We start from the raw sequence: 13,977 nt of genomic DNA on the forward strand, positions 1-13,977 counted from the left end.
GTATGCAGAAAACTATAAAACAATGATGAAAGAAATTAAAGATGATACAAACAGATGGAGAGAGATACCATTTTCTTGGATTGAAAGAATCAATATTGTCAAAATGACTCTACTACCCAAAGCAATCTACAGATTCAATGCAATCCCTATCAAATTACCAATGGCATTTTTTACAGAACTAGAACAAAAAATCTTAAAATCTGTATGGAGACACAAAAGACCCCAAATAGCCAAAGCGGTCTTGAGGGAAAAGAATGGAGCTGGAGCAATCAGACTCTCTGACTTCAGACTATACTACAAAGTTACAGTAATCAAGACAATATGGTACTGGCACCAAAACAGAAATATAGGTCAATGGAACAGGATAGAAAACCCAGAGATAAACCCACGCACCTATGGTCAACTAATCTATGACAAAGGAGGCAAGGATATACAATGGAGAAAAGACAGTCTCTTCAATAAGTGGTGCTAGGAAAACTGGACAGCTGCATGTAAAAGAATGAAATTAGAGCACTTCCTAACACCATACACAAAAATAAACTCAAAATGGATTAGGGACCTAAATGTAAAATCAGACACTATAAAATTCTTAGAGGAAAACATAGGAAGAACACTCTTTGACATAAATCACAGCAAGATCTTTTTTGATCCACCTCCTAGAGTAATGGAAATATAAACAAAAATAAACAAATAGGACCTAAGGAAACTTAAAAAGCTTTTGCACAGCAAAGGAAACTACAAACAAGGTGGAAAGACAATCCTCAGAATGGGAGAAAGTATTTGCAAACGAATCAATGGACAAAGGATTAATCTCCAAAATATATAAAGAGCTCATGCATCTCAGTATTAAAAAAACAAATGACCCAATCCAAAAATGGGCAGAAGACCTAAATAGACATTTCTCCAAAGAAGACATACAGATGGCCAGGAAGCACGTGAAAAGCCGCTCAACATCACTAATTATTAGAGAAATGCAAATCAAAACTACAGTGAGGTATCACCTCACACCAGTGAGAATGGGCATCATCTGAAAATCTACAAACAACAAATGCTGGAGAGGGTGTGGAGAAAAGGGAACCCTCTTGCACTGTTGGTGGGAATGTAAATTGACACAGCCACTATGGAGAACAGTATGGAGGTTCCTTAAAAAACTAAAAACAGAATTACCATATGACCCAGCAATCCCACTACTGGACATATACCCAGAGAAAACCATAATTCAAAAAGACACATGCATCCCAATGTTCATTGCAGCACTATTTACAATAGCCAGTACGTGGAAACAATCTAAATGCCCATCGACAGATGAATGGATAAAGAAGATATGGCATATGTATACAATGGAATATTACTTAGCCATAAAAAGGTACGAAATTGGGTCATTTCTAGAGACATGGATGGATATAGACTGTCATACAGAGTGAAGTAAGTCAGAAAGAGAAAAACAAATATCGTATGTTAATGCATGTATGTGGAACCTAGAAAAATGGTACAGATGAACCAGTTTGCAGGGCAGAAATTAAGACACAGATGTAAAGAACAAACGTATGGACACTACGTGAGGAAAGTGGTGGGGGGGTGGGTAGTGGTGTGATGAATTGGGAGATTGGGATTGACATATATACACTAATATGTATAAAATGGATAACTAATAAGATCCTGCTGTATAAAAAAAAAAATAAAAGAAAATTCAAAAAGAAAGAAAGGATTGATGAATTCAAAGACAAGGCAGTGGGATTCATCCAATTAGAGGAAGAAAAATTAAAAAGAATGTACTTTTTACATGTTACAGAGGTCCCAGGAAAAGAAAGAGAAAGGGGCTGAAAATCTATTCAAAGAAATAATGATTGAAAACTTCCCTAACCTGGAAAATCAAAGAGACATCCAGATCCAGAAAGCTCAAAGAATATCAATGTAAAGAGATCCATACTGACTCACATAAAATTAATTTTCAAAAGTTAAAAGGTGGGTAAATGCAGCAGGAGAAAAGCAACTTCTTATATACAAGGGAATCCCCATAATACTATAAGCATATTTTTCAGCAGAAAATTTGCATGCCAGAATGAGGTAGAATGATATGTTAAAAGTGTTGAAAGAAAAATCTGCTGACCAAGAAACTCTATCTATGTGGCAAAGTTGTCCTTCAGAATTGAAGGAGAGGTAAAAGTTTTCTAGACAAACAGAAGCTAAAAGTTTATCACCAGTAGAGCAGCCTTACAAGAAATGTTAAAGGGATATCTTTAAGCTGAAACAAAAGGATTCTTATTAGTAACATAAAAATATATGAAAGTATAAAACTCACAGTAAAGGTAAATATACACTTAAATTCAAAATACTCTAAAATTGTAATGGTGGTAGGTAAATAACTTAGAACTACAGTATAAAGGTTAAAGACAAAGTATTAAAAAGAACTATAATTACATAACTTGTTAATGGATACACAATATAAAAAGATGTAAACTGTGATATCAAAAACATTGTAGTGGGTTTCCCTGGTGGCGCAGTGGTTGAGAGTCCACCTGCCGATGCAGGGGACATGGGTTCGTGCCCCGGTCCGGGAAGATCCTGCATGCTGCAGAGCAGCTAGGCCCGTGAGCCACGGCCACTGAGCCTGCACGTCCGGAGGCTGTGCTCCACAATGGGAGAGGCCCACGTACCGCAAAAAAAAACCAAACAACATTGTAGTATAAAATGTGTGTTTGAGTATAAAACATAGAGCTTTTGTATGCATTTGTAGTTGTTATCAGCTTAAAACACATTGTTATAAGTATAAAATATTTTATGTAAGCCTCATGATAACCACAAAGCAAAAACCTATAGTAGATACAAGAAAGGAATCAAAACATACCACTACAGAAAATCATCAAATCACAAAGGAAGAGAGGAAGAGAGAAACAAAAACTATAAAAACAGCCAGAAAATAGTTAACAAGATAGAAACAGTAAGTCCATAGCTATCAATAATTACAATTAATTGTAAATGGACTAAATTCTCCAATCAAAAGATATAGAGGGACTGAAAGAAATTTTTTAAAAAAGACTCAAATATATGCTACCTACAAGAGTCTCACTTCACCTTTAAAGACATACTTAGACTGAAAGTAAAGGATTAGAAAAAGATTTTGCAGGCAAATGGAAACCAAAAGAAATCAGGTGTACCTATGCTTATATTAGTCAAAATAGACTTTAAGCCAAAAGCTGAAACAATACACAAAGGTCATTATACAATGAAAAAAGTGTCTATTTATCAAGGGGATATAAAAATTATAAATATTTATGCACCCAATATTGGAGCACCTAAATATATAAAGCAAATATAAACAGATATGAAGGAAGAAATAAATAGCAATATAATAATAGTAGGGAATTTCAAATTTTCACTTTCAACAATGGATAGATCACCCAGACAGAAAAGCACTGGACTTAACTACACATTAGACTAGAAGGACTTAACAGACATTTACAGTACATTCCATCCAACCACAGCAGAGTACACATTCTTCTCAAGTACACATGGGACATTCTCCAGGATAGATCATATGTTAGGTCACAAAAAAAGTTTAATAAATGTAAGAAGTGTGAAATAATGTCAAGCATCTTTTCCAAACACAGTGGTATGAAACTAGATATCAATTACAAGAAGAAAACTGGAAAATTCAACGTGTGGAGATTAAACAACATGCTACTGAACAACCAACAGGTCAAAGTATAAATCAAAAGGGAAATCAAAGAGTACCTTGAGACTAAAGAAAATGCAAACACAACATACCAAAATGTATGGAATGTAGCAAAGCAGTCCTAAGAGGGAAGTCCATAGTAATAAACATCTAAGTTAAGAAGAAAGAAAGATCTCAAACAACCTAACTTTTCACCTCAAGGAATTAGAAAGAAAAAAAAAAAGAAGAAACTATGTACAAAGATAATAGAAGGATGGAAATAGTAAAGATCAGAGTGGAAATAAATGAAATAGAGACTTAAAAATAGGAAAGGTAAGTGAAACTACCAGCTGTTTTTTTGAAACATAAAATTGACAAACCTTTCACTAGACTAACTGAGAGAAAATGAGAGAAGACTTAAATTCAGAAATGAAAGAGGGGACATTACAACTGATACCACACAAATACGAAGGATCATAAGAGATGCTAGGAACAATCTTACACCAACAAATGGGACTACCTAGAAGAAATGGATGAATTCCTAGAAACATAGAACCTACCAAACTGAATCATGAAGAAATAGAAAATCTGAACAGATCAATTACTAGTAAAGATTTTGAATCAGTAATCAAAAACCTCCCAACGAAGAAAAGTCCAGGATCAAATGGCTTCACTTGTGAAATTGTACCAAACATTTGAAGAAGAATTAATACAAATTCTTCTCAAACTCTTTCAAATAATAGAAATGGAGAGAACACTTCCAAACACATTTTATGAGGCCAGCATGACCCTGATACCAAAGCCAGACAAGGCCACTGCAAGAAAAGAAAATTACAGGCCAATATCCTTGATGAACATAAATGCAAAAATCCTCAGCAAAATATTAGCAAATTGAATTCAATACTAGATTAAAAGAATCATATACCAAGATGAAGTAGGATTTATTCCAGGGATGCAAGTATGATTTAAGATATGCAAATCAATAAATGTGATGCTCCACATTAACAAAATGAAGGAGGAAATCATGATTATCTCAATAGATGCAGAAAAATTACTTGACAAAATTCAACCTCCTTTAGTAATAAAAACTCTCAATAAACTGGTTATAGAAGGCCTCAACGTAATCAAGACCATATGTGACAAGCCCACAGCTAACATCATACTCATTGGTGAAAAGCCAAAAGCTTTTCCTCTAAGATTAGGAACAACACAAGGATGCCTACTCTTGCCACTTTTTTCTTTTCTCTTTCTTTTCTTTTTTTTTTTTTTTTTTTGCCACTTTTTTTCAACATGGTACCTGGAAGTCCTAGCCAGAGCAATTAGACAAGTAAAAGAAATAAAAGGTATCCAAATCAGAAAGCAAGAAGTAAGACTGTCTCTGTTTGCAGATCACATGATATTATATATAGAAAACCCTATAGTGTCCACCAAAAAAATATTTAAGCTAATACATGAAATCAGTAAAGTTTCAGGAAATAAAATCAATATACAAAAATCAGTTGCCTTTCTATACACCAACAACTAACTATTGGAAAGAGAAATCAAGAGTAAAATTTCATTTACAACTGCATGAAAACAATAAAATACCTAGCAATAAATTTAAATGAGGAGGAGAATTATTGGGTTGACCAAGAGTTTGTTCTGGTTTTGCCATGTTATGGAAAAACCAAAATGAACTTTTTCGCCAACCCAGTATTTGTGCATTGGAAACTGTGAGCTGTAGACAAAAGAAATTGAAGAAACAAATAAGTGGCAAATATTCCATGTTCATGGATTGGAAGAATTAATATTGTTAAAATGTTCATACTACCCAAAGTGATCTACAAATTTCATGCAATCCCTATCAAAATTTCAATGCCATTTTTCACAGAAATAAAAAAAAAATCCTAAAATTTGCATGAAACCACAAAAGGGCCAAATAACCAAAGCAATCAAGAAAGAATAACAAAGCTAAAGGCATTACACTTCCTGATTTCAAACTCTATTACAAAGCTATAGTAATAAAACAGTATGGTATCAGTATGAAAATAGACACATAGATGAATGGAAGAGAATAGAGAGCCCAGAAATAACCCATGCAATATGGTTAATTAATTTTTGACAAAGGAGTCAAGAATATATAATGGGGAAAGGATATTCTCTTTAATAAATGGTGCTGGGAAAACTAGACATCTACATGCAAAAGAGTGAAATTGGACCTTTATCTTACACCATACACAATAATCAACTCAAAATGGATTAAAGACTTGAAAGTAAAACCTGAAACCTAGAAGATTTTATAGTTGTAAGCTCCTTGACATTGGTCTTGGCAATGATTTTTTGGATTTCACACCAAAAGCAAAGGCAACAAAAGCAAAAATAAACAAGTGAGACTACATCAAACTAAAAAGCTTCTGCACAGGAAAGGAAACCATCAACAAATGAAAAAGCAACCTACTGAATGGGAGAAAATATTTGCAAACCACATATGTAATAAGGAGTTAATATCCAAAATATACAAGGAATTTATAGAACTCAACAGCAAAAAACACACAAATAACCCAATAAAAAATGGGCAAAGAACCTGAATAGACATTGTTTCAAAGAAGACATAAAAATGGCCAATAGGTGCATGAAAAGTGCTCAACATTGTTATCAGAGATATGCAAATCAAAACCTCAGTGAGATATCACCTCATACCTGTTAGGATATCTCTTATCAAAAAGACAAGAGATAACAAGTGTTGGTAAGGATGAAGAGAAAAGGGAACCCTTGTACACTGTTGGTAGGAATGTGAATTGATTACTCCATTGTGGAAAACAGTACGGAAATTAAAACAGTACTCAAGAAATTAAAAATAGAACTACTATATGATCCAGTGTTTCTAATTCTGTATATATAATTGGAGGAAACAAAATCACTATCTTGAAGAGATATTTGTACTCCAATGTTCACTGCAGCATTATTTACAGTATCTAATGTATGGAAACAACTTAAGTGTCATTAAATGGATCAATGGATAAATTACGTTTTATATACAAAATGGAATATTATTCAGCCTTAAAAAGAAAGAAATCGTGCTTTTGCAGTAACATGGATGAACCTGAAGGGCATTATGCTAAGTGAAATAAGCCACACAAAAACAAATATGCATGGTATTGCTTATATGTAGGGAAAAAATGTTGAATGCCTGTAAATAGAAGAGAATGGTGGTGGCCATATGCTGGGAGTGGGAGAAATTGGGAGAGGCTGGTAAAAGGGTACAAACTTTCAGTTATAAGATGACTAAGGTATTAGGATCTAATGTAGAACATGGTGAGTATAGTTGAGTATACTGTATTGTATAATTGAAATTTGCTAAGAGAGTAGAACTTAAGCATTCACACCAAAAAAGGAAAAAAAAAAGAAGTATATGAGGTGGACAGGTGTGTCCCACCTTAAATGTGGGAATCCTTTCACAATGTATATGTGTATTAAATCATCATGTTGTACACTTTAAAAATATTACAATTTTATTTGTCAATTATACCTCAATAAAGCTGAAAAAAATTTACTTAATTTAAAAAATCCTTTGTCCATGTTGAAATAGGTTGTTTATTGTTGAGTTGTAGGAGTTATTTATATATTCTAAATATTAGTTGCTTATCTGATATATGACTTGCAAATATCTCCTCCCATTCTGTGGGTTGTCTTTTCACTCTCTTGATAGTGTCCTTTGATGCACAGACTTTTTTTTTTTTGATGAATTCTAATTTATGTTTTTCTTTTTTGTTACCTGTATTTTTGGTGTCATATCATCATTAAAATGATCATTAAAATAATGAAACCATCATTAAATCCAGTGTCAAGAAGATTTCTTCCTATGCTTTCTTCTAAGGCTTTTATAGTCTTAGCTTTTATGTTTAAGTCTTTGATCCATTTTGAATTAATTTATGTATATGGTGTAAAGTAAGGGTCCAACTTCATTCTTTTGAATGTAGATATCCAGTTTTCCTAGTAACATTAGCTGAAAAAAACTTTCCTTCTCCCTCTGAATAGTCTTATATGTAAGCATTTATTTTAGAGCTGTCTATTCTTTTCCAGGTCTATATGTCTGTCCTTATACCAGTGCCACACTGTTTTGATTACTGTAGCTTTGTATTAAGTTTTGAAATCAGGAAATGTGAGTGTTCCAACTTGGTTGCTCTGTTTCAAGATTATTTTGATAATTAATAATAAAATATTTTAAAGTACAACCCAAGTAGAGTTTATGTGTTTGTAAACTGTATGTGTTAAGTATGAAGATTTATGCCAATGGCCACATTTATATTTTAAGCCTGACCTGTCCTGAGCTCTAGACTTGGAACTGCCTGACATCTCCACCATGCTTCTCAATATTAACAAGTCAAAAACACAGTTTTAAATCTCTTCTTTGAAATTTGTTTCTACTGGTTTCCATATCTTAGTAAATAGCATCACACATTTTTACTCTTATTTTACCATTGCTCCCCACCCCACCCCCCACCATATTCCATCCCTCAAGTCCTATTGGCTTTTCCTTCCAAACATCTCCCCAATCTGACCACATCCATCCTTATTACTGTGTCCAAGTTACAGTCATTATGTCCCCCCCAACCCCCTGACCCAATCTATTCTATTCACAGAAGTCAGGAAGTCTGAGAAAAGATGAATTCTGGAATCTTACGTTTAAGACGTTTGTCCAAGTATTCTAGGATTAATCTGAACATTTGAACTACTGCAAGAATTAAAGATCCAAATGCTAGGGATCCAGTGTGATATCTGGGCAAAGATAAAATGAGAATAAAAGTTAAAATATTTTTACTATTAACTAAAAGGATGTTAGTTAATTTTTATTGGTAAAAGGGATCTGCAGAAGGATTGATAGGAAAGAGCTTCTTATACTCTCTTATTCAGATTGACAAAGGTCTTCATAGAGGATTTTAAACCATAGACATCCATTTTGCACTTCATCTATGAAAATGATACCAGTAGCCTGTCATCTTATGATGATTTTATGTTTGAGCTGAGCAATGAAGAAACACAGACAAGTTAGTCCTTAATCTTTAATTTGGTGCCCTCCCCTACCTCTTCTCTCCAGTAACCTTTTAGAAGGATATTCGCCTGGGTAGGGATTATAAAACTGTGGCTATAAAACCAGACAAAGCCAGTGGACATCTATGAATCTTGAATTATACCTCTGACCTCAAGTACTTTGCCACTTGAATTATAAACACACTAAACATAACTGGGAAGATAGGTGTAGGTTTCAGTGTGAAACTTACCTTATGGCTCGTCCAAATGCAGTAAAAAGTGGATATGGTGGGATGTCATCAGGTTTTTTCAAGGCCCAGTAATAAGAAGCAAAGGCACCAGCAAGGGCACACTGACCCAATGCAATGACAAAATTTATAAGCCAGAGAAAGACAAATAGATTGAATATCTGGAAGGTAGTGATATATTGATGGTACAGGCTCGCTCCACCATAGAAAGCAAAACGACACTGAGCCCCAGGGCAAGCTTTGGCAATTTCAGTTGTATTAAAAATCTGCACTCAGGAAAAAAAAAAAAAAACACGAATAATATAATATTAAGTGCTATTCCAAGATAACACCTTCCTTGCCTTCTCTTGTGTGGCCCCCAATTGCATATCTTGCTTTTTTCCTATTAGCTTCTGCTGTTATTTCTATTTTCTATAACATCACTTTATACAATTCTTTAATGAGCTCTGGAAAGTACCTCATTTTTCCATCGTATGTTCATCAGTCTGCATCCACTATAATTTCACATTTATTAGTGTTGTTGTTGACTGTGCCTGCTTCTTAGGTGTATGACAGGACAAGTGAGCTCAGGAAATAGCAGTGCCTTCTCTCTATTCTGCCTACCGTTTTCAGTGCTCTCCTGCTAACACCCGACCCACCCTCCCCTTCTCTACAGTGATCCTCATCAATGCACATGGTCTCTATTTCAGGATGATTCCTACCACTACTGCTAGATGAAATACAGTAGAGTTCTGTATTGCAGTAAATAAAAGAGTTTCTTTTACTTACCTCTGGATTACAGGTTTTATTTTCATGTTTACATTGCCCCTCTGGGGCTATGACTTTGTATATAGGTACCCCTGATGTAGCCAAGTAACTGAGTGAACTCTATTAAGGATAAATTATTTGCTGGTAGATTGAATGTAAATGGACAAGAAAGTAATGCAAATAACTCAAAAGTCCACTGAAAGATTAATTTCAAAAAACTAATCTTTTAACAATTCATTCATTTTCAGAACCAGAGTAATATAACGTGGGTCAGCTCCACTGAGCGGCCCCTTAAAAACAGTGAAATATAAAAAGATTTTTTTACGTATTACAAAGGAGGAGTGAGGAGTACCACATGTGAAGACAAAATAAAACAAAATGTACCATGTGACCTATCTGAGGGGAAATTCAATTGGTACACTGAAACATTTTTAGAGCTTAGCAATCATAATCTCCATCATCATCACCATCATCATCATCATCATCATCATCATCATCATATCAATTATATCTTTAGGATGTTCCTAGTCTTTCCCGGTTGGAAACAGACAAACTCCTAGCTCCTGAATAGTAGTGTGTACCTGAGGTTTGAAGGAGTCAATTACCAAAGGATACACTGCTATCACAGCCCAGTAGGAAATGCAGATTGAGAGGAAAATGAAAGTTAAAACTGGATAAATTAAGGTAGTAGGGATGTATCCAATGGCTCTAAAATAAAACAAATATTTGAAACTGAAAATGATCCAGTTATAATTTCTCAATTAAAATGTTATCTGTTAGAACTAGAAATAAGACTTTGACTGAATTCATTCCAAGAACAGTGGTAATAACCATCAACTCTTTTTGCTGATGTATACTTAGTTGGTTTTAAAATTTTATTTATTCATGTTTAGTAAGTTAGAGGCATTCTTTCAATGCTCATGTTTGATTCCTGCCAAAAGTTCCCCAAACCTTCTCCTCTTTGGTTATTTCTGACTGACGCATAAATATTTGATGCATTATAATCATGGTATTTCTCCCTTTTCCTTAGACTTTTAAAATTAGAGAGGACCTTGAAGATCATCTGATCAAATGGGAGAATCCATTCCTAATTTAAGAATCCCTTCTGAACTATCTTCAAAACATGTTCATTAGTCTCTGGTGATCTCATTGAGTGAAAGGAACTTACTTTTATATGACACAGCTTATTCTATTTTCTTAACAACCAAAGTATTAGAAAGTCCTTCCTTATCTGCCTGCATGTAATTCACATCCACTACCTTCTGGAGAAGAAAGGACCACCTCTTCCATACAGCAACCCTTCAAGCAGCTCATTATTCTTTTATTCTCCAGGGTAATAATTCTTTTGATATTTCCTCCTAAGATATGGTTTCTAAAATATTCATATCCTAATTGCCCTATAATCTTTTCAGCATATGATACTGAATTAACCCTATGCTGTTTGATATAGCCACTGAGAACTATGATGGAACTATTTCCACTCCTAATGCACTGACACATTTTAGATTCATTTTTGTATTTGTTACCTTCGCCACCTCACTATTTGGGCTATGCTATTCTCTCTTTTCCCCAGACACTGCTGTTCAGTAAATTATTGGGCATCCCTATGTTTACCCTGTATTCTCATGCACATTTATTCCAGCTCTTATTTTCCCTTGAAAAAAATTATTAACCAGTCACAGTAGTAATTGCCCTTTAACACACACACACACACACACACACACACACACACATTTAGAGGCAGAGCAGCGGGATAAGTGAATTGTACAATATCATATTATTTAAGAAATAACCCAGCAAATCAGTAGTTTTCAGTGGCTAATGATAGGGCTTCAGTTATTGTGGGAAGGACAGAGTTTAATTTAACAAACTGCTTGTTAACTATTTCAAACACTGGCTTTAGGTGGCATTATTATTATTAGAGATGATGATTTTGTTAAAACAATCCTTAAAGACTATTTAAAATAATTTGGTCCTTGGCCATTAACACCTCAGTTTCCATCATTCTAAATAGAGAACATGACCTATTGGCTTTGTAATAACACTTTCCTTGCTGTTTCCATGCATTATTCAAAAGTTTAAAGTATTATCCTCAAGTGACCTTTTGGAATAGTTTAGAAACTGTAGGTGTTATTACCTCACAACATGAATTTTATGAAAAACTGTTTATTCTGTAGCATTTTATTCTTTCTTTCTTTCTTTCTTTATTTTGCGGTACGCGGGCCTCTCACTGTTGTGGCCTCTCCTGTTGCGGAGCACAGGCTTCGGATGCGCAGGCTCAGTGGCCATGGCTCACGGGCCCAGCCGCTCCGCGGCATGTGGAATCTTCCCAGACCGGGGCACGAACCCGTGTCCCCTGCATCGGCAGGCGGACTCTCAACCACTGCGCCACCAGGGAAGCCCCTATTCTGTAGCATTTTAAAATAAAAATGGCTCTGGGTATAAAATGTTCCTGAATTGAGAGCTGTAGTTACAAAATATACAGTCTGGTAGTGCTAGGACCAATTATTCTGTCTACTGGCAAGTTTTGTTATTTATACAAAACTAGCAAGAGCACATAATTGGCTTTATAGAATTATGGTGATTTAAAGTTCTGCAAATGATCTCAAACATTAATATTAACATATGACTCAGTATGGGAATAATATAACATAACTAACTTTTATATAGCACTTTATCACTTACTTTCACATAAGTTATCCTCCTAACATATATTTGGTGTTTAAAAAAAAAGTGCTAGTGCATAGAATACACGAGTTTTAGCTTTATTTTACCCTATGATAATTGAGGTTTGGGGATTTTGAAAGATTTGTTAGCATGAAGTTTTTAATACGTGGCAGAGTCTGAACTTGAACAAGTCTTCTTGAATGGAAAGCAGATTTAACAAGCCATCTTAAAGGGAAAATAGTCTGGGGCATCTACAAATAAGCAGTGATCGATATGACTGATAGATATACAGTATATGAGTTTCTCCATCAAGGCCTTACTTGCTCCCCTCCTTCAGCAGGGCAATGGAGATGCGGATTCGGTCCCTGAGGAAGATCAGCATGAGGATGATGAACACTTCAAGGATGCAGAGTATTATCACTTTAAACAGGGGGGGAAAAAAAATAGTGTGCGATTCAAATCAATCCCAAAAGCAAACTTTCTCTGCAAAAGTTAGAACTGATCTTCATGATTATTTCTACCAATTCTGACACTTCATAATTTAAGCAGTGCTACCTCTCCAAAAATGCCAGTTTTAGAAATTCGCTTTCAAAACCTCCCAGAAACGCTAAAAAAATGTAGATTAAAACTTTTAGCTAGAGTTTAAACAACTCAGTTGGACAGGCTTCATTTTATCTATGGAAACATTTCACACCATTTGTAGAAATGAGAAAATAGGCATGGAAGAAAGGAAGGGCTGCTTTAGGCAAATCTATTTTAGATGTTTTCATTTTCACTCCTTTGAGTATGAGAATCATTACAGAAGAAAATTTCTGGACTGCCTCCCCACTCACAGTGCCTCTTAATTAATTGATCTTGCTGATGGACGGGGTGGGTTCTGAGATGCCACATTTTAAGTTTCACACGCCACCTATCATGGCTGCCATTGATGAAATCAGAGTGTAAACCCAACCCAAGTTGTGTAATAAAAGTCTCAGAATTAGAATTAAGGGAATCTAGTTAGTTTTGAATTGAAGTGTATAAATCTCTTGAACTAAGAGTTATATACATTTAATAAACTGTGTAAAAACCATCTTTATGTGAAGTAAGTGAACCTGCAAAGAAAGAATAAAATGTATATGTGTAAAGAAAGAGAGCAAGTGGAGGAAATCTTGGCTCCTTTTTGGCTTTTTGTTTCCTGGATCCACATACACTTGAAAGTCCAGCTGCTTTTCTGCTACTTTGAGTTTGGTGAGACACTTCTATATTCTTAGAATAAATACCCCTGCCTTGCCTCCAGCTTGTTCCTTTGTTTCTTTTTACTTAAAGCCAAACAGTCCTAATTACTATATTTCCTCAATTCTAAGACATACCTTCAATTTAGTAATATCCTTTCAGGAAAAGTAAAGAAATCCTTTATTAAATGTCTATTCATTGATTATAAAATGCATCCTGACCTCAGAGATGTTAAAAAGTGAAAAGGTATGGATCCTAAATTGAGGAAATATAGTACTGCTAATAACAAAATCTGAAATTATAAAAGAAACTTAATGGAAAGTTAAATTAAATTCCTACCCATGAAAGAATCCGTTCTAACGTTCTTGCTAGATAGTTATTCCGCTCATGTCTGAACACTTCCAGCAACAGGGCACTCATTATTTCATTCTATTG

At 34.7% G+C, this 13,977-nt stretch overlaps 1 protein-coding gene across 7 annotated transcripts in view; it reads right to left on the reverse strand.

Moving 5' to 3' along the window:
• SLC44A5 (solute carrier family 44 member 5) overlaps nt 1-13,977 on the reverse strand; it is a 378,746-nt gene that overhangs the window by 19,234 nt on the left and 345,535 nt on the right. For all 7 annotated transcript variants that reach the window (XM_067726594.1, XM_067726591.1, XM_067726587.1 and 4 more), the window contains 5 exons: nt 12,648-12,747; nt 10,276-10,368; nt 9,682-9,769; nt 8,917-9,179; nt 8,319-8,413 (listed from right to left, as the gene is read on the reverse strand). In XM_067726594.1, coding sequence (XP_067582695.1) covers nt 8,319-8,413; nt 8,917-9,179; nt 9,682-9,769; nt 10,276-10,368; nt 12,648-12,747 — 639 coding nt within the window. The remainder of the gene's footprint in view (nt 1-8,318; nt 8,414-8,916; nt 9,180-9,681; nt 9,770-10,275; nt 10,369-12,647; nt 12,748-13,977) is intronic.

Source organism: Pseudorca crassidens, chromosome 2, assembly GCF_039906515.1.
Source record: "Pseudorca crassidens isolate mPseCra1 chromosome 2, mPseCra1.hap1, whole genome shotgun sequence".
NCBI classification, from domain to species: Eukaryota; Metazoa; Chordata; class Mammalia; order Artiodactyla; family Delphinidae; genus Pseudorca; species Pseudorca crassidens.